At 35.6% G+C, this 26677-nt stretch overlaps 1 protein-coding gene across 2 annotated transcripts in view; it reads left to right on the top strand.

Moving 5' to 3' along the window:
* The window catches only part of LOC114154939 (transmembrane protein 132C), a 266375-nt gene that overhangs the window by 189506 nt on the left and 50192 nt on the right, over positions 1-26677 (top strand). For both annotated transcript variants that reach the window (XM_028034466.1, XM_028034465.1), the window contains one exon: positions 17188-17383. In XM_028034466.1, the coding sequence (XP_027890267.1) occupies positions 17188-17383 (196 nt within the window). The remainder of the gene's footprint in view (positions 1-17187; positions 17384-26677) is intronic.

Here is a 26677-nt window from a genome sequence, read left to right as displayed (position 1 = left end):
GGTCAGATTACAAATGAGAGGCCAAAAAGCACGTCACCTCCCACAAGTACAGCATCAGGGCTTTAGGAGGATCATCAGCATTACCTTTGATTTATCAGCAACGGATGAATGCTTAGTCTGTGTAATGGGTCACACAAGGTTGCACAGAAACATTTGTATGGATGAAATCTTTTGACTAAGCAGAACATGAGGAAATAATGTGACCTAGTACCAGAAATACAGAAAACAGTTTTTACATAGTGTTTCTCTTCCTAAGTTCACAGCATCAAAGTTTTCAGATATCCCATCTTATTTACACTGGTCACACCAAAATTCAGATCAGATCATGTCAGACAAAAATAAACTAAATAGTTATAAAAAACAGATTTTAAATGGTGATTTATTCAGGAGAAATGATATTCAAATAATCAGGCCCTGATTTTCACATTGTAACAGCCACAGCTAATCTCTCAGATTTAAGTTTTTAAGTAATTTCACGATGCCTCTCTAAAAACTGTATTTTTGAAGGCATATATAATTGGATTTTCTGGTTTCTTTTGACTTATTGCTTTGTTGATTTACTCAATTGTGGTTACACTTTTGTCTAGTTGGTCCACAAAATATTTTCCCTTAAGTCTTTTCATATTAAGATGTTCTTTCATTAACGTGAGAGATATCTTTGTGGGGATTTTCTTTTGGCCTATAATGGTTTTGGTTTTGGAACTCTACTATAAATGCCTTTTTTGCCCAGAATCATTCTAACCAAATCAAATACTGCTCCTGGGGATGGTTAATCAATGTTCCAATATTTCTTTTCCATTTGTGGACAATGACCATCACTGTGATTCTGTCTAAATGGTCCAAACACTTAAAGCCATAAATGAAAATGACATTCACCCTCGCCTTTCCAAAAACTGTACAATTCTTTTTACATATTTGGACATAAAGATGTATAGTAGTACGTTTAATAATACTGAACAATTCAGTTAACAGCTGTATATGAATAAAGATGAAGAAAAGACCTAAAGATTTATGTAAAAAATTTAGGTGAGAATTTAAGGAGAATACACTCATTATTTTCTTCTCTAAAATGACAAATATTACGCAGGTGCGCCTGGTTAGAACATTGTACAGTACTTTTGAAGTAGCTTTACTTAGTTTAAACCTTAGACAGTTAGGTGTGCTCCTACTTTTGAAGTGAGTGAACATCATAGTAAAATCGGAATATGTGTATGAGATGACAAATGAGCAGGAGATTGATTATGGCAGGAGTGTCGAACTCAATTTCACCAAGGGCCACTTCAGCATATTGGCCACCCTCAATGGGCCACATTGACGGTATAAATCAGGAATGCCCAAGTGCAGTCCTCCAGACTGCAACTTTTAGATGCGTCCCTGCTAAAACATACCCCAGACAAAAAGTTGACTTCCCTCATTAGCAGCAACTCAGTTCTGTAGAGGCCTATGAATGAGTCAATGATCCAGGTGTGTTAGAGAAGGAATGATTCTAAAGTTGAAGAGTGATGGGTCTGGAAAACTAGACTTGGGCAACCCTAGCATAAATGTATGAAAATACAATGTTAAAAATAAATTAAACACCTCATATTGTTAAATAACTGATTTTATGTATTCAAGTTTTAAATATTACATTTGAGTTTGCATGGATGTAAAATTACTGCTCAGTTTAAAAATTACAGTATTTTTAAACTGAGCAGTTTAAAAATATGCTCAGTATTTTTAAACTGCTCAGCTAAACTTCGCTCTTTAGCTTGTTAGCTTGTCGATGTTTCAGTTTTATTTGCCGGGAAAATTAATCTTTGTCTGCTTTAAAGATAAGCAGACAAAGAATAAAAACAAGTTTTGATATTAACTCTCAACTTCATTCACAAAACTTTTTCGTTATTTATTACACAACGAACATGTATTTCACATAAGAACAAAACAATGAGGTGACGTTGCCTGTCCTTGAACACAAAGCTGATCCTCTTCACCCCGTCACCAACTCACACACATCCTCACTGTAATAAACACAAAACAAAACACAAGCAAAATCAATCAACTATATGCATATTCCAGTATACTGAGTTTTGGTTTTACATTCATTCTATTTAAATTTAGTTTGTTTGTGCTTACCAATGTTTTCTGGCCGGATGTCTGGCACCGTTTTTCCCTGGTCAGTTCGTCCATGTCCGGTTTTAGTTCTATTCTGTGGCAATCCGCAAAACGCGTGTAGGTTTTCGTCAGTAATGCGCGATCTGGTCTTGGTCTTGTTTAAATTCATTATTGAAAACATCTGTTCGCACAGATAGATGCTTCCAAACATGGACAAAAAACACGAGCTGCATGGAGTCGAAGCTGTGGCATCAAATCAGGGGCAGGAGACGGTAAAAGTCCTCGATTGAAACATCACGGAACTTCGCTCTTTAGCTTGTTAGCTTGTCGATGTTTCAGTTTTATTCGCTGGGAAAATTAATAATCAGCTTGAGGTGACACTGCTGCACTCTAGTGGCGAGAAGCAATAATGTTGGCTGGTAAGAATCGGAAGGCATTATGGGAGATGTAGTTTGTAGTCAATTCGTGCTCAAAACCTATTTTAAGTCGATCAATGGGGATGTAAAACGGTGGTGGTGGTGGGGAGAGGGCCACATAAAATGACGTAGCGGGCCACATGTGGCCCGCGGGCCTTGAGTTTGACACATGTGGATTATGGTCTTAACAAAATGAGTTACATTTTATCCTTGTAAACAGCATTTTTATGTTACGTACACGTATGGTAAGTTGAATAATGTTAACAGCAGTTAATAGATCTTATATGATGTGTTTTTGTCTTTATCATGGCTTCAGTGATGTAATAACCTATTTTAAACACTTCAGTTTAAGCTTACGTGAAGTGGACTCGAGATGCATCTTTTGTAATTTGCATCAAATAGTTGTTTCGAAATTAACACTGCTAGTTATTACCTTCAAAGAGATATAATGAGAAAAGCAATTGATATTGTACAATTTCTTTGGTTCATTCATTGTTCTCTTTTGAGTAGGCATAGTTTTGTTTTATCTTCACATATTCAAACTTTATTTTCAAAATGTGTTGCCCTGTAAACCCAATTTCAGTTGTATTTAGAGGCTCTTGTGGGGCCCCAGTTTCCCTTGAGCACCTCTTAATTTGCTACTTTAGACTCCCCTTTTACCCTTCCTCTTGACTCTCTATCCCTGCATCTCCTTAGCATATTTTAATAGCACTATCTGATAGCAGAGTGAGTTAGTCTTTACTGCTGCTCCTCTTTTGGCCTCTCTTCTTCTCTCTTGTCTCCATTCCTTTTTCTTTTCCTCTTCTCTGTGTTTTTCACTCTATTTGTTGTGATAAATGACTGTTAGATGTGATTTCCCCAAGATCATATCTCTCTCTGGGCCCCACGCCATAATTAGACGGCAAGATTAATAATTCATTCTTCTCTTTTTTTCTCTTTTGGAGTGTCTGTCAGGGTGCGTATGTGCAAATGTGAGTATGTGTGGGCGCGCAGAAATCTATCACATGGCATAATGCCGGAGATGGAGTCGTTTTCCATTCAGAAGCTAAAAGAATGAAGAACTCATGATGAAAACGAGTTCACCAAGGAGACAAAGAGTTTACACAATCAACGAGAAATCAAGAAAATGTAGAAACATTGACTGTATTAAAAGCAGAAGTTTCCCATGGAAACATACAATGCTTTGTTGCATAAACTCTCATGAATCTACAAGACTTGCACTTGCATGTACCTGTGCAATAGAGACATGTCCATCGTAATATATTATCCAACAGGAGAAGCAGAAAATTAGTTCTTGTAAGAGTATGTGGGAGTAAGAGTATCTGCATTTGTGCCTGAAGGGGAGAATCTCTCATGACCAGCTGCTCATTGTGCAGAAAAGACTAGTGCTTCCTGTGCAGAGCATGGTGAATTAATTTAGACAATTTTTAGACAATCCCTTTATTTTTTACTTTTGCTGAATTTTCAGATGAAATTAGTATGCTATTGGCTAATTTTAGTTTATTTATGAGTACATTTTATGAGGTAAAAGGCTTATTTCAATGAATTTCATTTATGCTGGCATGTCTTTTCCATTTTACAAAAATGGAAAAGCTGTTCTGTTATATAAACCAAAAAAAAGTTTTTATAGATGTATTTTCATCCATTTTTTTTCTTGTTGCTTTTCTGCTTACCTGTTTATCTTTTCTTCTTTTTTTTCAAAAGAGTTGGGGGGGGGAAAGAAAAAAATGTGTGGGCATCATTGGGCTAGGCATTTGAACTTGACATTTATAGAAACAAAGTGGAATTGAATAACTAGCTTTTGAATTGATGGATGACTAATTCATTTCCTGAACTGCAGTCATTCAGTTAGACTAATTGAATCAAAATGATTTTATTCACCTCATTTATTTGCACAAACAAGGAATTTGACTTTGTTTACCATTTATGATGCTTTAAATTTAAATATATAATTTTTTAAAAACATGTTCTCAGTAATTACTATGGTAACCATTTTTGATGTGATGGCATAAGAATCTGTCCGCCCATCCATCCATCTGTTCTCAACAACTTAAATTTTGGCAAATTTTTGTGTATTTAGAAAAATAATTAGCTGCAATATTGCGTTGACTTTGTATTTTGATCAAAAAACCCTGTTTCAGTCTGCTGGATGACCTATAAAATTTAGGATGTTGATAAAGTGGTGGTATTAAATATTAGACGTTTGACTGTACTTGTGCAAGTGTCAGAGTTTACAACATGTATGTGTTGCTTGTAACTGTCAATCTCCTTTTTTCCAGGATTTTTTTCCACAGCCCCTACAGATCGATAACATGTCACTGTGTGTGTCTGAGTGGTTGAGACTGGCAAAAGGGAATTTAAGTGCAACAAGATCCAATAAAGTGTATATCAGAGCAAACATGCTGTACAGCCATGTGACTTATGTCTCTTCGACCAAAATCTCACGGCCGTGTTACATCCTATTTGGACATCAGTAAGCACACTGACTAGCAGCAATGACACAAACGTTTTGAGTTTGTTTGAAAATTAGTTTGATCCTCAGTCTACATTTTTACTGAGGATCAAATTTTAGACTGATGCCTATGTTTTGTTCCTTCTACTTTGAGAATCATAGCATGAATGTTTACACAAAACTTAAATTGAAGAAAAAGTCTCAACGCCTTTCCTTGTTCTTTTAAAGGTTTTCTTGCTTTTAAGCTGTTATGGTATACCAAGTTCAGCTCTTACAAAGCGAGTAGACGGTTTTGAAAGAACACCAGAATTATCATCTCAAAATGAAAGGTTATTAGTCGGAAAGCAAAGTTTTGACAAATTATAGTGCAGGAAAAGAGCAAAATGGTTTAGAAGTCTAATAAATACCTAGAATTTTATTCAACTCTATGTTTCCACTTCCCTTTTCATTCTTCTGCACAACTGAAGACATTTACATTTTTTTTCTATTACTGAAATTCCAACAAAAATATTTTTCTACACTATTTTCAATATTCATCTGAGCTAAAATAAGGCTGTAGGACTTTGGGTTGTTTGAATGTCATCACAAGGTAGAGTACTTTGATCAATTGCTCCATTAAACCTGAATCTTCCAGTACCATACGTTATCTGAAAGACAAGTCAAGAAATTCATTGACATACAGTCATTTTGTATTGTCAGTGGTGCACAGAAAGCTGTGTATTTAAACTTTAGAGTTCTTGAACAATTTCTAAATCATGAAGCAGCAATTATTGTTAAGGAAAAGAATATCAAAGTCAAATTTCTGCATTGGAATTAATGAGCGCTGATTCAGTTTTATATTTTATTTCTCTTTGGTGGTTTTGTTCCATCTCTCCTCTTTTATCTACAAAACTTGTTTTCTGATGCCTTTTCTTCTCATATTGCCTCCTACTATACTTGAAGATCTATCTATTTTCCTTTACTGAAGCTTTTTATGTGTGCTTAAAAGAATAAATATTGTCAAACATTTTTACACAATAGTGCCAGTTAAGTTTCTCTCAACAAAAACCACTTCATAAAAACCATTAAAATAAATATGTCTTTCATTAAAATGGCAGAATTTTGTAGTAAATATTTGGTGACAATTATCCAGTGAAATCAATTATTTAAAAAACCAAACATTTCCATTCAGATTCAATTAATCTCAAACCAATCATACATGCAGACTTAACCCCAGCAGATCACATCGAGTCAATGATTTGTAGCATTCACTTCTCCTGGATGAGCATATAGAAACGGTACACAGTTAATTGCATTGTGACATTGACTAAATATTGCATGTAGTGACAGGAGAAAGGAAAACTTCTCTCCAACAAAATCTGGCTTAGTGTGATCTGCCACAACTGAATGGCAGATTACAAAGATGTAACTTATATGAAAAGAAAAAAACAAAGAGCAAATATAAAGTTGAAAGGTCATACAACAGCAAAATATACAAAATTGTAGAGTAGTGGGAAAAAGCAGCAAAGTGCAGAAAGGTGAGGATGTCCTCCAGTAGCCTAAGCCTATAGCAGCTCATAGATAGCTCAGAATAAACTAAGCAAGTATAATTATAGATTTTATCAAAAAGAAAATTTTAAACCTAATCTTAAAGTAGACAGGGTTTCTGCCTCACGGACTAAAACTGAGAGCTGGTCCCACAGAAGAGAAGCCTGCCTCCCATTTCTCTATTATGATCACTAGTAACCTGAACAGTCAGATCTCTGACATAAGATGAAGGTTTATTATTTACAGTTTTATCTTTGCAAAGGAATCTGAAATTCTATTGATGATTTATCAGGCAACCAGTTGCTGAAACAGGAGAAACATGATCTCTCCTTTATGATGTATTAGTAAATTTAAGAGAAAATCAACAAGTGAAAAATTGTTTTACTCAAAAGCATAAAAATATTTAGTTTTATTAATGTAGCATAATTGTGTTTTATGGTATAAATGATTACCTTCAGTTCTCAATTTTACTGAACAAATTCAAGCAAAAAGTTCAAGCTATGTAAAACTGCTTGTTTAAAATTTAAACAAAATTGGATTTATAATATTTATTTTAAGAGAAAAGCTCAAAGTCTAATTTATTTTATACTAAACATTTTTATGCAATATAGATTTACTACTTGGGTCATAAAAGAGATTAAATAATCATGTTATCAGGTAAATGTAAAACATTTGAAGCAGGTTTCAACTGCTTTCAGACCAAGGTCACATAAGGCTTCTTGTAACAAAGTACTTCCATGTTAGGCATTAAGATTTAAGTAACTACAAATATGTCAATGCACCTTTCTGAACCCCTTTTTTCTGGCTCAATTTACCACTCTTAAATGTTTTTTGTTTTTTTTCCTCATCATTCCATGACACTCATCCTTAATACTAGATATAGAAATTATCCTCCAAACTACTCAGACAAGCTAAAAGCAGCAAAACGCAATGCCAAGGAAGCTGTTACTCTATCCACCCATCTTCCTGCAGAGGTGCAGACCCACACTGTAGTAGACTTTTTTGGGGCCTCTCTTAAAAGCATTTGCATGTTTTTTTGTTGGTGTAGGGACATGAGGGGGTTTGTGTTTGTCCCCTTATGTGTATGTGATGAAAAGAGAGAACATGTAGCTTGTGTTAAAATGAGGAAAGACAACTAGAGTACGAGGCAGTACTTTAATGGGTGAATGATAAAAGTAAGCAGTATGTGTGGCAAAGGTGTGCATTTGCCACCTGTGTATGTTAGACATGAAAGGGGGAAATATTTTGCTGTCTGGGTAGGGGGTAGCTATGAGCATTGAAGACTGAACAAGAAAAAGAGATGACATGGCCCTATGTTTGTGTTTGCAGGCACTTGACAGGGGTTCTGTGCATATCAGAGAAATACCTATGTGCAGTCATACAAGAAAATAAGTAGCATCGGTGGCAACACCAAAAACAAAACAATTCCTCAAAAGGCAGGGAACTTTGCAAGACGAAAAATATGCAGAAATGTTGCTTACAGCAAAAATATAGAATGATTCAATCTAATTAACTACTTTCTTCAAATTAGGACATTCAAAAAAAAAAAAAAATCAAACATCACAGATAAAATAATAATTGGCTTATACTTGATGCTTCCTTTTTTTCACATGTCCTGTCAGCATTTCATGCATTCTACAGAGAAACCGGTTGCGTACATGTGCCAGGGTGGATTTGGGCTACAAGAACAATCTGAGGATGGTATTCTACTTGAGTGATTGCCTTTATTAAATCATCATGGCCCCACATGACGCCTTAAAAGACCTTGAGGAAGAGGCTACAATGCAGCAAAGTCCTGAATAAACTAGAACATGTGGTTCCTTCATTTATAATGCTCAGAAAATGTGTGTTTGAGACTGGGTTGCATATTTTAGAGTAACATGTTCTAGTCTCCTGGTGGTTGTATTAAAGTTACAATTTACTATTTTAAAAATATATATGCTTTTACATATTTGTTAAAAGTGTCATGTCATACAATATGGCATGAGACCCGCCTCCTGGGTCTGATTAGTGGTTTTTGACCAGGACTGGTGCATTTCTACAGACAGCAGCACAGGGAGGAAGTGGAGGAGATCGATCTTTTCACAGATTATCTGTCTCATACCACACTGTCATGAGATGGTGAGAGTTTAAACAAATGTGTAAAATGCAATTTATTTATTTTTAAGAAAAATAGCATCTTACAGCTTTAAAGAAGATCTGTTTTTATTTTAAAACTAGACAATTCCAAACCTAATTCAGCATTAATTTGAGTCTTTTAAGTGAAATAGTGCTTAAGTACTTTTAAATCCACAAACAAAAGGAAGTAGAAAGACTAAATCACTAACAAGAACACTTTGTGTGTCTTTCTTCACTGGTTCTGTACTATTGATCTATCCTACAGCCATCTATCAGTTTTCACCTTGAGAGCATATGCTGGTATGTCATGCACATATTCTAATGAATATTTAAGAAGTGCAGTATACCCACGTTGTGTTATTAATTATTTTTTTCCTAGCACTAAACTTGTAGTAATCCACAGCTCAACATAAGTGAGCCAGTTTGCGTTGGTTCGTATGTGAGGGTTATTCCGTGTTTGTCCTTTGTTTCTGCAAGCTCATTTCCCCAGAGTCTCCTCTGTCCTCTTGGTGACAACCTCACTGTATTCTTGACAGCAGAAACACTCCCCCTCCTTCTATTACACACGCCTACACACACACAGGCCTTTTTGTTAGTCTTAAAGTGTGCATCGAAAAATGAAACTGACACTATAGATAATTTCAAAAAGAAGTGCACTTATTATTGCCATTTCAGTGATTGTTGGTACTTAACTGTGGATATTTGATGGGTTTTTTTTATCTCCTTGGGTTTGTAGTGAATAAAGTGAATAAAGTCTTCTGTTCAGTCACATTTTTTGTGTTTGTTTATGTAAAGTCATTGTTATAACTTCGGCTGAAACATCATGAGTATTGTTAACTCAGCTGAGTCCTATTAAACAAGAAAAATCCACTCTATCTTTAAACAACTACTCATACTTTGCAATTATAACATCTGATTTTGCTGTCTTTTGTTTTTCAAACAATGAAAGTATAGTAGAGCATCTGTTTAAGTCTTGAAAGATACAAGAGTTTATTCAAACTAATTAAAAGAATTAAGGATAATCTGTTCATGAATTACATAACTTAATAGTTCCTTGGGTTTTATATTGCTCACAATGATTCATTTTATATAACTAGAAGCTGATAATCTTATTGTAGTAGCAAAAAATGCTCAGAATTTGTCTTTGATAACCTGAGTTTTTTTTGATAAGTGCTTACCTTCTCATGTGTGTGATGGGAGAGAAGAAAATCACAAAACCTCAAAACATGGTGTGCATATTTACACACTTGGCTTTGGGGTCAGTGAGGTGCCAAATCCAGGGAGCTTCTGTGTTAATGTGTTGCAGCTCTGAGTCCAGAACACACAAAAGTTATCTGTCTGTCTTAAGAATCTCAGGAGTTTATTTTTCTCTGACAAATACACAGAAGCATACACACAAACATGCAGTGAGCCACCGGCTGTGAAGATGCTGAGGGGGAAATGCTGTAAGTGACAACTTCCTCTGAGCAAAGTGTGGAGAATTGTTCCTCTGTGTTGTTTTCTTGTTCTTCTCCCATTTCCATCCCCCCCTTTTGCTACACCTAGTTTTCTCCCAGGGGATGTTTTCTCTTTTTCTTGCCAGCAGTGAATATCTTTTGGCTCATGTGTGTGTGTGTGTATGTTTGTTCTCCATTGTCCTTTGAATTTCCCCTGAGACCACCACTTTCCTATGGTACTCTTTGATAAGACACCCCTGTCCTCCGAGCACTCACTACATGGTGTGAGGGACTCCGAGTATGTTTATGGATTGTATATGTGGCTTTTGCCTCTTTGTGGGAGATGTTTTTTTTGTTGTTTTTTTTTTACCTCACCACCTGCCTGTCTTCAGGGAGAGAAACCAGCGAGGGGTCAGCAGTCGGGTTTTAATTACAGAAAAGCCATAAGTGGAGCCTCCTTAAGGAAAACACTTTAGATAAATTGATTACTTTTCTGTAACTATTGAAGTTTTGCATTGTCTTTATGAAGTGGTACCTGTCACAGCAATGAAGTGGGTATCACTTTATTGATGCTTCTGTTAAAGCTGTGAAAATATTATTTCAATGCCCCTTTGGTTTCTCAAAATATATCATTTACAAAAAAAAAATATTTTTTTTTTAATTTGCCCACTTAAAGGTGAATAAAAGGTGGTCTAAAAACAATTTCCAAAATTTAAATTGGGTACAAATTTTGCCATTTACACATAAACCGTTTTATATTTTATTAGAACATTTAAAAAGTGAAAGAGATTCCAGTCAGGATACAGGCTGGTTCTATTCAAAGCATAAAATTACTTCCAGCTACAAGAAATGTGTTAGTAAATCTAAATCTGCAACGAGTATGAGCAGTTTTGGACTTAACCTTAAGTGTTAACCTTTAATAAAGTGGCCACACCACTAAATCACACCAAGTGGCAGATACCACCAAAACTTATTCTGGAAACTTTTACTTTCTACTTCAGTCTCTTAATAAATATCCCTAATATTTCTATTTCTAAGAATAAACACATGAGCCAGCTCTAACTCACGGTGAAATGAAGCAGTTTGATACAAACTGCTGTGTTTTGATCCAGTGCAGGTTGGTGTGTATTATAGTTACAGTTGTGACAGAAAGATGGACGGGTCCTTGGCGCTTAGTCCACTGGAGGTGTTGCAGGATCTGTGTGTGTCCTTGTGCTTCCCCCCGTGGGTATTTGAGCCAAGTCCTTTCTTACTCGCATGCCACATATGACAAATACATTTAAAGACACACCCGCACACACTACTATACATTTCCTGAAATATTTAAAAACTGCAAAATATCTCAACCCACCTTTCAGAACAAGAGGTGATCTTTCTGTGACTGCATTCATAATTTTATCTGCACTGGTCCAGACTGGGTACTAAGTTGTTTAATTGATGGCTAAACAGAAAATAGGGGTGAAGAGGGTCAATAATTTCTTCTAATCAGCTTCAAGAGTCCCATAAGTACCAAACAAGTTAGACACCAAAGTGAGTCCAACCGTCACATCTCAGAAATCACTCGCTGCTGCCAGAAGTGTCTCCGTTTATCTGGGTTTATAGGCTAAGCCATCCCAGCTTCCCCAAGCAGTTCCTGGAGCAATTTAATATCAAAAAGATAGAGATCTGCCTGTCCTCCTTATTTTATGGTCAGCTATCAAGTGACAAATAGACAGGGACATTTTTTTAAACTGTATTCAAACTTTTTGAATTTGCATTGTAGAAATGCTTGACTCTCATTACGTCTTTGAAATTAATTTAACAATAGATGCAATAAATTATTGTAGCATTTTTTCTGATTTATTTTGCTTATTCCAGTTTTATGCTGTTATGAAACTACATTTGGAATCAGCAATTCCTGTAGATATCTAAGCATCATATTAAGCTGAAATAAATTGTTATAGTGAGTCAAATAAGACATCTATGTTCAAAAACATTTGTTTTTGTTGGCCAAGGGCACAAAGTACATACATATAAGTAGTTTCACAAGTTATTCTTTTTAGTTGTGATTTGAATTGTTGCTGAAAGCACTTTTTCTTCCCTTCCTAGTCAGAAATTGGGAAATATGTCAAATATTGAAAGCAAAAGGGCTACTAGTAGAAGTCAATAGTAATATCCCAAAGAGTGACGCCCTGATGCACAAAATACAGTTTACAGCAACAGAGAATCACGGTCTGTGGTTCCAGGCAGCACATCATTATTCATAGATGCTACTTTGTTTCCATTTTAAAAGGGGCTAGAAAAGCTTTTCTCATGGCAGAAAAAGTTTATTTTCAAGATGCTTGGCTACTTTAAAAATGTTGAGTTTCTTTAGTGTTTTATGTTGTAATTTTGTTGAATTTTTTGTCTCTTCTGTAATTTGCTAAAATTCACCGGTCATTTTCCATCCCACCTTAAAGTGCACAGATATTAGAGGGCAACTGAAATAACAGCAATTTTCCTGCCACTTTTGCAAACATTTGCAAAAAAAATTTAAATAACTTATTTGGCATTTTTTCTACAACTTAAATCACTATTCTATGTCAGCTGTTCAAATTTAGTAATTTTTTATTTAAAAACACATTTTTCTGGTTCCATGTATTAAAGCCAAACAATTCAGAGTGTGCCTCTTTAACTACTTTGCTTAACCAAGTCGGGTAAGATGTTTATCTACTAAAAGATGTAAGGATACAATTGTAATCAGTAAATTAGAATGCTATTTAAAAGTTCATTTAGTATAATTTCAGTAACTCAATTCACTAAGTGAAATAAATTTTATAGAATAATTACACAAAGACTAGTGTTTACTAGCCATTAGGATTAGCTTTGTCTGAAGAAAAACAAGCTGAAAAGTTGTGAAAAGCTTCTTGGACTTCTACAATGTTTTTTATTTGGTCAGTTCTGAGTTCTGGAGAGTACCGCTTGTGTGTGTTTATGTGTGGGAATGTCTTCGTATGTGTATGCACTAGAGGACAGTGTAATATTGTTTCAGATCCTAGTGCTTGTGACGGAGCTAACACCTGAATGAACCTGTCACTGCAGACACATTTCTTTTTCTGCTCCAGTGATTACACTGCCCGAAACACACTCAACAATTTTTTGGATAGGTCTGAGCACATGTGTGCTATCGACTTGTGCACAAGGCGGAGAAACGGGAGAAGTGTGTTGCTTGTGTATCGCCTGTGTGCATGTATCTATGAGAGTGAGAAAGACAGAAACAGAGAGTGAGAGTGAGAGTGACAGAGCATTGTGTCTCAGTGTGTATATGTCAAGGCTTATCCAGGTTTTGAGTTTTTGTCCTATGAAAATTTTAAACTGGGCTGGTGCTAATGTGTCCTTTGCAATTAGGAAACAAACAAAGAAAAGAAAGGAAAATGAGTTCAAGGGACACCAATAAATAAATAAAGATGAACAGATGTGCAACAAAAATGTCAGATAAACTAAAAAGTAATAAGTTTGAGTGAAAAGATGTTTACCAAATTTACAAAAAGAAAGTTTTCTTGGCCATTTATTTTGCTGACTTCACCATCAAGTTTTGTCTAAATGATTTAGATCAATTATTTTATAGTATGGCCATTTTAACACAAACATTATTCCAATCTACTAAACAACATTGGATAGATGGAGTTCTCTTTTTCTTTCTTTCTTTCTTGAAGGTAATTGAACAGGAAAAAGAAAGCATATATTCCAAAATGTAGCATTTGTCTCTCCAACTTGTAAACAACAGCAATATGTGATGGTAGGATATGATGGAAGACTGGACATGAGGTTAGGTGAAGACAAATGATTGAGAATCAAGCATGACGGTGAAGTAAAAGAGGTCAAGGCAAACTGACGCTCCATCAGTTTTTTCTCCTCGATCTACTTCTTTCACTTATCATCCACCCATCTCTTCAGACAAATGCCTTGATTCTCACACAGACACCATTTACTGCAAACCCTCTGTGACTTCTTTTGCCATGACCTTAATATATACATAATGCATATGTCTTGGAACAGGTTAAACACTAAAACCTTTACCTTTTATCCAGAATTCACTGTCTCTGGAGTATGTGTGTGGGGGTGATTGTGTGAGAATGTAACAGAAGATTCCTTGAGGGAATTGACAAAACAATAATTTCTGTTTTTCTGAAATGTATCTGAATTATGTCTCTTCTTACAATCATAAAACCTGAACCTTTGAAAACCTTTGTCTTTATATCTCTTGTGTTGCACTTAGTGTGAACTGCATACCTTTTTTTCTGCACCTAATTGTTACATTTCAGAAAGCAGTTAGTAGAATTCATGCTGAAAGTGCCATTGACACACAATTTTATTCTGCTCAGTGATCTTGTAATGAGCACTTCAGTCCTTTCAGTCATTCATAAATTCCTTCTGAATCTGTCAACAGATTTGCAGAAGGAGCATAGAAAGCTTGAGTATCTACATAGTACTAATTAATCAAATACATATTTTTATTATACTTTACACAAAAGATTGAAGAAATTAAGATATCTGGTGAGCAGAAAGACAAACCAGACAACAAAAATCTACAGTCTAAAGAGTTGCTAGGTTCCATAATGTAACCTTTTAATTCACACCAAAGTACCTGATTGGTTTTGAAAAGTACACGGTAACTTCTAGGAAGTGCCCAGTTATTCCCATAACAAACTACTAATTTCTTGAATGTAACTTTTCAGTTTCAGGAAACAGTGGGAGTATTAAGAATTAGGGTTGGGGATTCTTACACGTGCACAGTTTGATTTTTTTTTTCTTCAGAAATGTAAACATCAACTTTACTCGTGTGAATCAATTCATTGCTAACTTAAATTTTAAAGACTTAATCTCAGCTTAGTCTTCTACAGTTACATTTCAGATTATGCGTTAGCTGTGTAAAAATGCTTTGGAGTCTAAGAATAAGCTCATTTTACAAAGACATTTCTCTTCAGTTGTAATAGGTTAGGGTAATGAAACCCAGACAAAAATCCAACCTTTGTGTCTGGATTTCTCCCTCTTTGAACCCAAGATCTAATAATGTTCTTGACATCTCAAACCTTTTGCTACGTAATGAGTTCTAAAAAAGAAACTAGAATCTCTCAACAAAATTAACTTCATTTTAGGAAATAATTTTGTTCACTAAATAGTAACTGAGACCATATTACGTGTTACAATCAAGCTCAGAAAGACATCACGAGGGTACTATAAGAAAATAGATGGTATGGTTAACCAGACCTAACAGGTTTAATGAGTGTTTTAAGATAATATTGAACAAGGAAAAGTAAAACCAGAGTCTTGTCAGGCGACATCAAACTAAAGGAGGAGCTGTGGCCCCATGGATGTTTCTAAATCAATAAATTATTTAAATAAAACTCTGCTAACTTGAGGCACTTAAAACTACCCAAATCTTTCCTCATTCAGAATAAAACAAAAAAGACATTAACCTACCAAACATAAATACATGTGAGGTAGCACCTCTGAGATTACTGGCGATAATCAATGTAATCTAAATAGTTGAAGTGGCAGAGCTAACAGAGAAAAGAACCAGACCTGACCTGCCTCCAAGTACACAATTGAAGTAGCTGGGCCATTACACAATGTGTTGGTCCAAGACAAATTAAATTGGTGACTAATCAAGCGCAGTCTCCAAAACATACATACATTTAAGCCCCGAAAACAAAAGACACAAGGGTAAGCTGCTCAAATAGAATCACAGTCTCCTAGAATGTAAGTGTGTTTCGATATTTAAGCAGCTGCAGATGATCAGCCAGGTGAGCAGACGGCAGAGCTGACTGGTTTACAGGGCTGGAACATCAGTCCAATCAGCAGCAGCAGAGACAGTGAACCACTCACAGACTGGCAGTGGCAGATTCTGCTTTTAATACTAAAAACACAGAGCCACTTAAATGCTGTTGAGAATAAATAATTCTGTGTTTTTCTTCTATCTCTTTTAGCTAGTTGCTAAGCTAACCTAAAGGAAATCATGTTAGGAAATTCAAATGAGAGCTCGGGTAAAGGATGACACACTAGGTAACGCCCTCTTTGGGGCGTAGCTCAGAGAGACAAAGGGAATGGGAATCTTTTGTGGGATGCCATTTTGAATGTTAGCTCTTGAAGGTAGCATGTCAGAATGGACCAGCAGTATTTTGGTATAATAAATGAAATTCATGAATTCAACTCACTGACTCTTTTTCAACCTCATACATCACAAACTTAGCATGGTGAACAGATGATTCTTCAATGCAAACAAAAGACAAGCTTATAGTGACATCAAAAACCATCCAGTATGTTCACCAATTACTCAAACTTGCATGTTGAGACATCCCTGACACAAAACTTTCATAGGATTGTTGTGGGGGTTTATTAAAGTTATTTTTTTTAAATCCTAACATCTCATTTTAGATTTAATTTGCATCAATACTTCTGACTGCACCTGCCAGGATGTTCTCACATTGTGTTGCAGAACTATATAATTACTTCCCAGGGTGGCAGTGATGTGCAGCACTGTACAGAAACCTCTCCTCTCATTTAAATCTTCTCTTGCTATTGATCCAACAATGAAATATTGATAGTCATTACTTCTTAGCAAGTCAAAAATTGATGATGGAGATCAGTATAACTCTAACAGATATATAGCTGTATTTCCACTGATTATTGCATGGCTGTTGTCAGATCTATACAATCCTTGGCAGGTTTGATACCCCTTGTGGTAGCAATTTTTTACGATGGCCAGGATAAACCCATTTATAAGAAGTAGCCCCATCATGTTTACTTTCAGACTGAAGAAGGTTTTGAACAAGTTGTGGAGGTCTTGGAGACCAAAGGTTGTCTTAATCTGGTGTGAAAGAACCGTCAAAGACATAGAATATAACAGCGGTCCTAAAGAAGTTGTGGATACACTTTAAACAATTCTTTGGTTCCCAGCAAATTCCTTCTGTGTTGGAATACAAAACCGTTATTTTCAAATATCTGGAAAAGAATACAATCCATGAACGAATGTATTGCATTAGCAGTTTATAAAGCATCCAAGCTTGGCCACAACTCTACATGCTGCACATTAGCAGTCAGAATGCAAACCATTCTCCCGGGCAAAGTCACTATGAGTCTTCAATAAACATGTCGAATAACTGATATCCTCTCTCTGTCTTTATAGATTGGACAGTCACTCGTATGAAGTAATGCAGCTGGACTTTGAGGTTGACAACGTGATTAATCTGAAGCCAACCCAGACTTTGCGCTGGACTGTGGAATACTCCGCTAACGCACAGACGGCTTTGAAGCAAACAGAACAAGTTTCCCACCTCTACATTAGCAATTCCGACATCCAGGGCATTGTGCCACTGGCAGAGGTAAGAGATTTGCTCCCAGATGAGAGCAGATACAGATCTGCGATTACAGCTGCACATATTTCTCATGCCTGAATGGATTCCATTTTTCATCTCCTCTTTGCTCCTCCTCCTAACCTTTGTGGTGACACCCCAGTCCTTCCCATTCATTCAGGTTAGCCTAAGATTAAAGTTCACTTTGTTTATCCTATGCTGGATTCAAACCTTCTAGATTCTCACACACAAGTTTTTTCAGCCGACCAAAGTTTTAATAATAAAAGGTAGAGCCATAAAAGCACATAATAATGCACTTTGATAGCAGACAGAGTCCCATTTTCAGTCAAAATTGTCTGCCGTTTTACACTTGTCATTCTAAATAAATCAATCCAGAGCCTTACTCCATGTGTAAGAATTTCAGGGAAATATTCCTATGCTTTGTGTGCAAATCTTAACTAGAAAGCTGTTTTTTTGTTTTCTTGTGGGATATTGTGTACAATTAGAAGCCTAGAAGGTGAAAACTTAATGAAAACATACCATATTTAGTAAAATTTTATTTCATCTGTGTGATTTTCTGCACCCATAAACACACTTATAAAAAGAAATCTAAGTTGAGCACCAAAATAAACATTACAAAACATGTTATTGTTTGAAACATTTGTAACATTTCCTAATGTGTAAAGCTAACTCATTTACATCACAAATTCACAAACTCAAATCAAAAACTAGAGACCACTGGCCAAAAATCCAATCAGGGATGCTGTTTCAAAGTGCACCTACTTCCATTACTACTAAGGTCAAACTAATCTGACCTGATAGCCCTCCTTCTAACAGCAAAGTCTCAGTGACAAAACCCAATTTTGCTTAAGGGAATTCATTAAGCCTCCTCTTTTTAGCAACTATAGGAAACCATTATTCCAAACTGCAACACTACAGGATTTACATGTAATATTTTTTCATCAATATAATGATGGAATTACAAATAAAACTCAAAACAGAAATACAATTTAATGTGAAATCATGCCAAAGCTCCAAATGCAAAGATAGAATATATACTTGTATGTAACAATCAATGACAGCTTTCTGTGGATAGCTAAATTTGTATCATTGGATTGTTAACGGTTAAACCACTAGGATTCATTACAAACATAGACTGAAAGGTCCTTTCCTTTTCTGAAACAGCAAACAAACACTATCATACATCCTACTTCAACTTCACATTATTGGATGAATGTTTCTACACTTTATTTCAGTTAGCAACAAGCTGCTAAGTCACATCTTGCAATAAAATATTGCTATGACCGATTTTGTGTGCTTTTTAACACAACTAGCTTCGCAAAGCAGCTTAACGTTTTTGGTTTCATTTTGCAACAAGTTTGGCATAGACTGTTACTTATCACCTATATAATTACAGACTTGAATTAAAATGACTCTAATGGAAAAGGTTAGCTACATGTTTGACTAGCACCCAGCTGAAGTTCTTATATTTATTTTTTTTAGTTTTTTAACTTTTCTCACTGTTCTCCTATGTTGAGACATCTTTCTGCTTCAGGCAAGGTACTGACTGATAATAATACTACAGAACAACACATAAAAAATGGTAATGGATATTTCAGTCTCAGATACAACTTCCTGTTGATGATCAGGAGATCTAACATAAAATATTGACATAAGTCATGTTAAAACCACAAGCACACATTAGGAAATGGGAAATAACAAATTGTTGCAGAGTTCTGAAGATGAAGTTAAATATTCCAAATATATGAAAGGGGCATTATACATTTGTACTAAATCTACTCCTTCCATCTGTTGTATAAAATCCAGTCCAAATAATTCCCATCAGAAGTCACTAAATTAGTGAAGAGTCCATAATTTAACCCTGACATGACAACTACACCAGGCAGGATTACAACTACGATAGTGCTGACATTAGAAAAACATTCTTTGATATTTTTCCTTTACACAGACACCACAAGTTTTCAGTTTGATCTGATAACTGGGGAGCTATTCTTGATTTAGTCTGGTATGTATTTTTCAGGTGGAAATTACTTCTAAAACCCTCTGAGATTAAGAAGTTAAACTCTGGATATATGCTTTCTGAATGCCTTAAAGGTTTTGTTACAGAACATTTGTGGGGAAAAAAAATATCCGTCACAACAGGGAAAATAAAAGCATGGTCAGGTTCTAAAATGGTATCCCAAGCTTTTAACTTTTTGTGGAGAATTGATCCCCTATAAACATAGTATAATATGAATCCTAATGCAGCTCACAATGGTATCTAACCCAAAGGTGCTTATACCATATTTCTTTCATTAAACTAAAGATAGAATTAATGTTGGTTTTCAGTATTTCAGACCTAATAACAGGCTTTCCTTGCAAATTTAGAGGTCAGATAAGAAAAGCATTAATCGGAAAACAGGTTCATGGTAACTCTTGAGATGGTTTAGGTAGGACAGGTCACCTTAGTAGGGCAACTGTTAGTTATACACCTCATAAATCAGATGTCTACGGAGTGGCATATAGACACCACATTGAAAGAAACATCCTACAAGTCACTTTTAAAGATTGCAACAAGCCATGTAAATGAGCATAACAAATATGGGACATAAGGTCTGCTGGTGAAATGGACCAAAATGTTGCTTTTTAACCAACATTTGTGGTGCAAGAGTACCCTCAGAATTATGGTGTAGGCCAGGAGTGCCCAAAGTCGGTCCTCGAGGGCCGGCATCCTGCACGGTTTAGTTCTCTCCCTGGTGGTACCAACAACCTCTTTAGCATGTCAGTGTTATTCTTAGGCCTTCTAATGAGCCATCATTGGATCCAGGTGAGTTAAACCAGGGAAAGAACTAAAACATGCAGGATGCCGGCCGTCGAGGACCGACTTTGGGCACCCCCGGTGTAGGCAGCATCATGCAATTTGGATTCCTTTCCTAGCATATACAGAGAGCTGAAATGTAGAGATATACCCTGAATTATTTGCAGCTGTAATTGAAGTGAAAGGTTTTGATAGAAAGTCTTGACTCAGAGGGCCTGGCTCTCACAAGATAAAAGTAGAACTGGTAGCACCTAATTTAAAGCTATTATATAATACTGACCAAAGAAAAACTTGAAAGGCAACTTTTTTTCTGATGTTTCCGACATACCAATTCACCCAATTTCTTCTAGATGAGTAATTTGATGCATTCACTAGAAGACAAAATACCAATCATGCAAAGAGAGGTTTAAGACAATACTGATGAAAACTGACTTCCATACAGACTTTCTTCAGACTTACTATACTGAAAGACTGTTTCATCTTCAGCAAGAACGCAAGAACAGCCTCACTTATCTTTGTATACACATATCTACACATGCAATTTTACTTTCTCTCCCTTCATCTATTTTTTGCCTTTCCCCTTTGGTAAAAGCATCAAAATGGCTGTTATTACAAGCCATTTGGGCTTCCTGATTTGTTTACTAGAACTGCCTGACCAGGTGTTGATTATTGGTTGGTTGTTTAAGGTGTCTGTCACTGAGAGGGGTCATTGTGATAGGTCGCCAAGATGAAAGCTTAATTTTTTCCCAGGTCTTTGAGAGAAGGAAGAGTAAAGGAATAGAATTAAGAGCTAGAGGTGTAACTTCAAAGTGAGTTAGATGTGGAAGCTTTCAAGCAGTTTTACATATTTCAGTTTAGCCAATTTCACATCAGAGGATCACAATTTGGGAAGCATCTGAAATACAACTACAGTAAAATATGAAATCTTGCTCACAGCTGTTTAAAGTACCTGAAAGCTGTGCGTCACACATAATTGCATCAGGGGCTTTGTATGCTGGCTTTGAAACATTATTTCTGCTTCAACTGTTTATATGATTCAAAATCTACATTAGCCATCAACTACCAGCTCGCATGTCAAGAGTCAGCTCATCAACAGGGCTGATGTGTAGGTACAGAATGGCTCTCTGTATTTATTTATTTATTTTTTTGGAAGCAAAAATGAAAATCAGAATACTGTCTGTCATCACTGATCCATCTCCAACATTTTCCCCCTAATTCCATATATCCATTAAGGCTCTGGTCTCTCGGCTGAGCTGGGACGAAAGAATCCCTCTCCAAGAAACGAGGGATTATTAGGAGTAATTTGTCTCCTGTGGGGCCTAAAAAATTGGTTTCATCTCAAGATGAGGGGTTAGGAGGGAGAGTTGTTAGGGAGAGCTGAACGGGGAGGTGAGAGTGGAGCCAAAGAGAGAAAGAAACACAGACATTAACAGACTGGATATAATAAACTGATTGCTAATCTCAACTTGGTTAAGATTAGCTAATGATTTCTGCTCTCAAAATGAATCCTGAAGCAATTTTAGTTGCAATCTCCTTCTAAACTCACCATCAAAATATTAAGATACTGCAGTCTATTCAGAGCGGTGTTACTTGTATTATATAATTTTTTCAAGAATTGGGTGCCACAGTCAGTGAGTGAAGCAACTACATGGCAAAAGATGAAAAAATATTAGATTTTATAAACAAAAATAAACTCCTGTAGATGACATAAATAAACTCACTGAAACCAAGGGACTCGTTTTGTAGTATTTTATTTATCTCAGATAGATAAATAGTTTAAACTTTCCAGAGTAAAAAAAGATCATTCAAATTGAATAGAAATCTGTGTGGAAAAACAATACTGTTTCATTCTGACATGTAATAGGAGGAGGTACACAAATTGTTAGATACACACATTGACACAAACAGCATCAGTTCTCCCAAAAAACACTTTTAATCATAGAATAGCAACAAAGTCTTGTCACAACGTCAACACTTTCAAGATTTGACCACATCACATTTATGCATTTGTTCATTTTAGACTTTTCCTAAACACTGCATAATTTTCTACCTACACTAAAATACACCAAAAATTGGAAGTGTTTAATGTGGATTTCAAGCTTGCCTTGGTAGCATCTGACATGCTTGGGGTCAAATATATGTTTGTTTTCATGTTTTGACTCACTCCATCCTTTTTGAAAGTAAAAAAGAGACTTTTCTGTTCAATTAAGTTTAATTTATAATAATAATTAATATTTGTGTTACATTTTCCTGTTAGAATCCCACATAAATTTATCATTCTTAAAATGGCAATAATTAATTGTGCTGTACATTCGACATTTGTTGTTTGTCATTGCAAATCACACTCAATCTTGCCGGCCATAATGTATGAAAACAGGGTAGAGAAGAACAAAAATTAATGTTTGAGCATCGGAAGCTTTTATCACCGAGGACAACACCACAGTAAATGTTCACTCAAAATGTGCTTAGATGTTTTCTTTTATTTCTTTAAGTGGACGTTTTTCTGTTGATTTAGGCTCATTTACACTGAGCTCATATGTCTTGTATAACTAATGGAAATGAAAGAAACCATAAGAGACAAACTTGTATCTTAGCCAGTGGGAATATTAGGATCTAAAATGTATTTTCTATGTTGTCTTTAGTCCAACAGTTTGCTTTATACTCCCTCCTGGTGTCATTACTAATATTTGTTTTTTTATAACATTGTTGAATTGATTATTTCTGGAACAACTGACTTGATTCAAAAAATAAAAGGTAATCGTTACACATTTTCACTATGACAACCCTAATGGTCCCTTCTTGTTTCTTTGTTCCACAAATTTGTTATAACTATTAATTATACATACACTAATTCATACAGATTTGTTATTTTGTTGCTCATGCTAGAAGAACATAAAAACTAACAATATCTGTTAAATCTTTTTATTGTCTTGCTTGTGCCTGATAGTAATTGTATGGCTTTGTGGAACTCCAGCATTTCAGTATTCTTCCAGTTTCTCATTAGTTGTTTTTTTTTTCAGCTTTAAGGACTTTTCTCTCTTCCCTTCTGCCTGCGTATTCCCTAACCTCACGCCCACTCCTCTTTTTTTAAATTCCCACCCGTCCTGTTGCTACTCCGTTTGCCCTTGTCTCATCTTCATCCTCTATCTTCATCCTCCTTCATTTCTCCAAAGAGTTTCACCTCTCTCTGAGGCTTTACTATGTAATTAATTCTTAATTAGGACACTTGTTTATCTTTGTGTCTTAAAGATGCCTGTGTTTGAGTGCATTTTCATATCTTTTAGCAGAGCAGTTTTGCTAAGTGGCTTCTTAATTTCCGTCTTCTGATTGGTTGTGTAGAAAAAGGTTAGTAAGTGCAGAAAAAGAAACTGAAAAATCAAATATCTGTTAATGAAACCATGCTGATACACATACCCAACTAATTAAGAGGCGTAAAGTTTACACCTTCTTTCATCTATTCCTTTATTTCTTTTTCTCACATCTCAAGCTTTTTCTACACTCTAAGCATCTTTCTGTGTTTATCTTTTACAGTTCTAACATATCATATATTCAAAAAGTGCTATCATTATTCATAAACATTTACCAGGATTCCCCTGCTTGCTTACCTCCAGCATGTTAATTGTAACTTAATGTCTTTATTGCAAAAGGCAAATTTTTTTCTGTTTCCATTTACAGAAGTTTGCATGATGGTACGTTGACTTAACTCAATGTTGACATTGCAAGATAGCTTTAAAACAAGACTTTGAAACAAATTTGTTCAACAACTATTTATTTAAAAAAAAAAAAAAACTTAATTCCCCAAACTAAATAAACTGTCAAATCACAAGATTACAAGTAAGATGGAATTCTACAGAATTTATTTCCTGTTTAGATTTGAGATGATTCATTTAAAAATGTTTGTTTTCATTGTTTCAATTTTCTACTAACCTTTTGAACACTTAAAAAAAATCAAAAGGGTAATGTAAGTACTTGTTTACACATCTACTATGCCACCATATTTAATCTAGTTTTCAGCATAAAACTCACCAGTAGCCAAACATACTGCACCAAACCAAGGGTTATTCAAATTCAAAGATTCAGAAGCTACAATTATTATTTGTTTAAAACTTCCTTGTTGAGGAAGTGTGAAAAAGTCTGAATTATCTGCTTTAAGATAAAGTAATGTAGGAAGTCTAAGATTTCTCCAGGGCTGCAGAGAAAAACCTTCAAAGAAAATGAGAAACAGAAGGATAGTCAAAGCTCCCAATTTTACCATGATTGACTGATTTGATTTTTCTCTCCTGAACCAAATCTAAAACAAACTCCTTCATACTTAGTTACATAATGACATTTGGGAAATGCTCAGTCTGACAACTGGTTCTTCATGGACCACTAAAGCAGCAGTATCAGAGCAGATAGAGGTGTGGTGCAGTCTAAAAGAAGAGAAGAGCAAATTACCCGACTCCTAACTCTGGATTATCGCTAGACATTTTTAGACCTCCTATTTTTCAACTTTAATTATTCAGATACCAAAATAAATAAATAACATTACTAAATTAAAATAATGACATTTTACAAGAAAGGGAAGCAGTGACAAAACAAAATGAGGGCCTGGGGAAAAGAGAGAAGAGATGGAAAACTAAGATTTATCACAGAGAACAAACTAAAATTACCATTTTTCAGAAGCAGAAAGCAAGATTTTAAAGGGGAGAAAAGGAATACAACAAGACTATTTAAGAGAGACCACAGGAGGCAAATGAACAGCCTGATCAAACAGCAAAACACATGCAATCATATTAGTACTTTTTATTCAAGCTGGTGGAAACAAAATCAATGTTTTTGTGGTTTTGTCTGTGCCTGTCATTTTTTAAAAATTTTACATCAATGACAATAATGTGAAAAAGTATTTTCCCCTTGAATTCTGTTCTTACTTTTTTGTCACAATAAAATGTTAACATTATAAAACATTTTTTATATAAACGATACAAAATTAAGTTGAGTAAATAAGCTTGATGCAATCAGTTATCCATTGACTCCATGTGCTTGTTCACAAAGAAGGATTCACTCAATACAGTCTGATGAGTTTCCCTTGACAGCTTAACTGCACCATTTTATAACTGGGATCAAATTGAAATGTATGCATAAATGAATGAATAAGTCTTTTGCACTGCACCATCCAGCAACTTCTCTGACCTGTTATGCTTTCCAAGTGAGATGCAGAACTCTTTTCACGACTGTTGTACAAAATGCTATCAGTGTTTTTCCATCTAATTATAGTCTAGGCCATGAAAAAACTGTGACAGTGAAGAAATAAACTAGGGTTTGTAATCATTTTAATATTTACTGTATTATATTAAACAAGCTTTTCTAAATTGAAAGAGGCAACGATGGGAAACAAAGAGAGATCCAGTGGATGCGTGTCAGTCCTTCAAGTGAACAGAAGCAAAGAGGAAGAGAAAAAAGAGACAGAGACAAATGTAAACGGTGGTAGAGGAGACAAGAACAGGGCAGTTCTAATTAAATTAGGTCTCTGGAAATTGAAAGTACAATTCTCCCAAGGATATTACACAAGTTTGTGTGTTTTAGCATTTCTAACCTTGTGCGACCAATTTTTTCATCAGATACTTGCATTTTGAGGACCCAATGTTCCTTAGGGGGTCCAAAGCTTTGTTCCCATAAGAGGTACCTTAGGTTCAGGACTAAGGTGTGTATTGATTTTTAAGTATAGAGTTAGGTAAAATGTCTGGGTCTGGCATAAACCCAGTTACTAAAATTAATGCACGCCATGTGTGTGTGCATGGTTGGATGGCCTGTTAGCTTTCATATCTACCAACTGTCTCCATCCCTCCTCTCTTTTTCTCTATCTTTTTATTCTTCCCTCTCTCAGTTTGATTATTCAAAATTACTCTCATTTTGTAGTACTTAACCCTCATTTAATTTCTGCCTTTGTTGCTTCTCTCACTTTTCTTTCTCTGTTTCACTCTTCACTTCCCACTTTCATCTTTCTCCATCTATTTCTGTCTCAACCTTCTCTTCCATCTCTTTTTGCTTTCTCATCTTGTTAATTTATGAAAAGGAAAGCAAAATGTCAGCCGTGTTAAGTTATATTTCTTTTTTTTTGCCCTGCAAGGGGTCTTTTTGTGGGCTTTAGTGTCCCTTTTTCAAAGTAGGCTGACGGGAAAGGGGGACGGAGAGGGGGAAGACATGCGGTAAACGTCGTCTGGTCCGGGAGTCGAACCCGCGATGGCCGCGTCGAGGCCACGTTTGCCAGAATGGGGGGCCCGCTAACCCCTCCGCCACCACGGCACGCCCAAGTTATATTTCAGATATTTGTGAGTGAGACAACTCATGGTAGGGAGTCCAGACATTTCCTCTTTAAAATGGATTGAAATTTCTTTAAAAGCATGCTCTCTGTAAATGTGGTAATGTACCATCTTAAACTATTTGCACCCCATTTGATGTGATACGTAATGGATGGTTGTGTAGTGTAAAGAGAGGATAAATGATATTTGAATTAAAAAACTGAA

This window comes from Xiphophorus couchianus, chromosome 12 (assembly GCF_001444195.1).
Source record: "Xiphophorus couchianus chromosome 12, X_couchianus-1.0, whole genome shotgun sequence".
In the NCBI taxonomy this organism is placed as follows: domain Eukaryota; kingdom Metazoa; phylum Chordata; class Actinopteri; order Cyprinodontiformes; family Poeciliidae; genus Xiphophorus; species Xiphophorus couchianus.
Note: the sequence above shows the minus strand (reverse complement) of the source record. Positions and strands in the feature narration are given on the sequence as shown.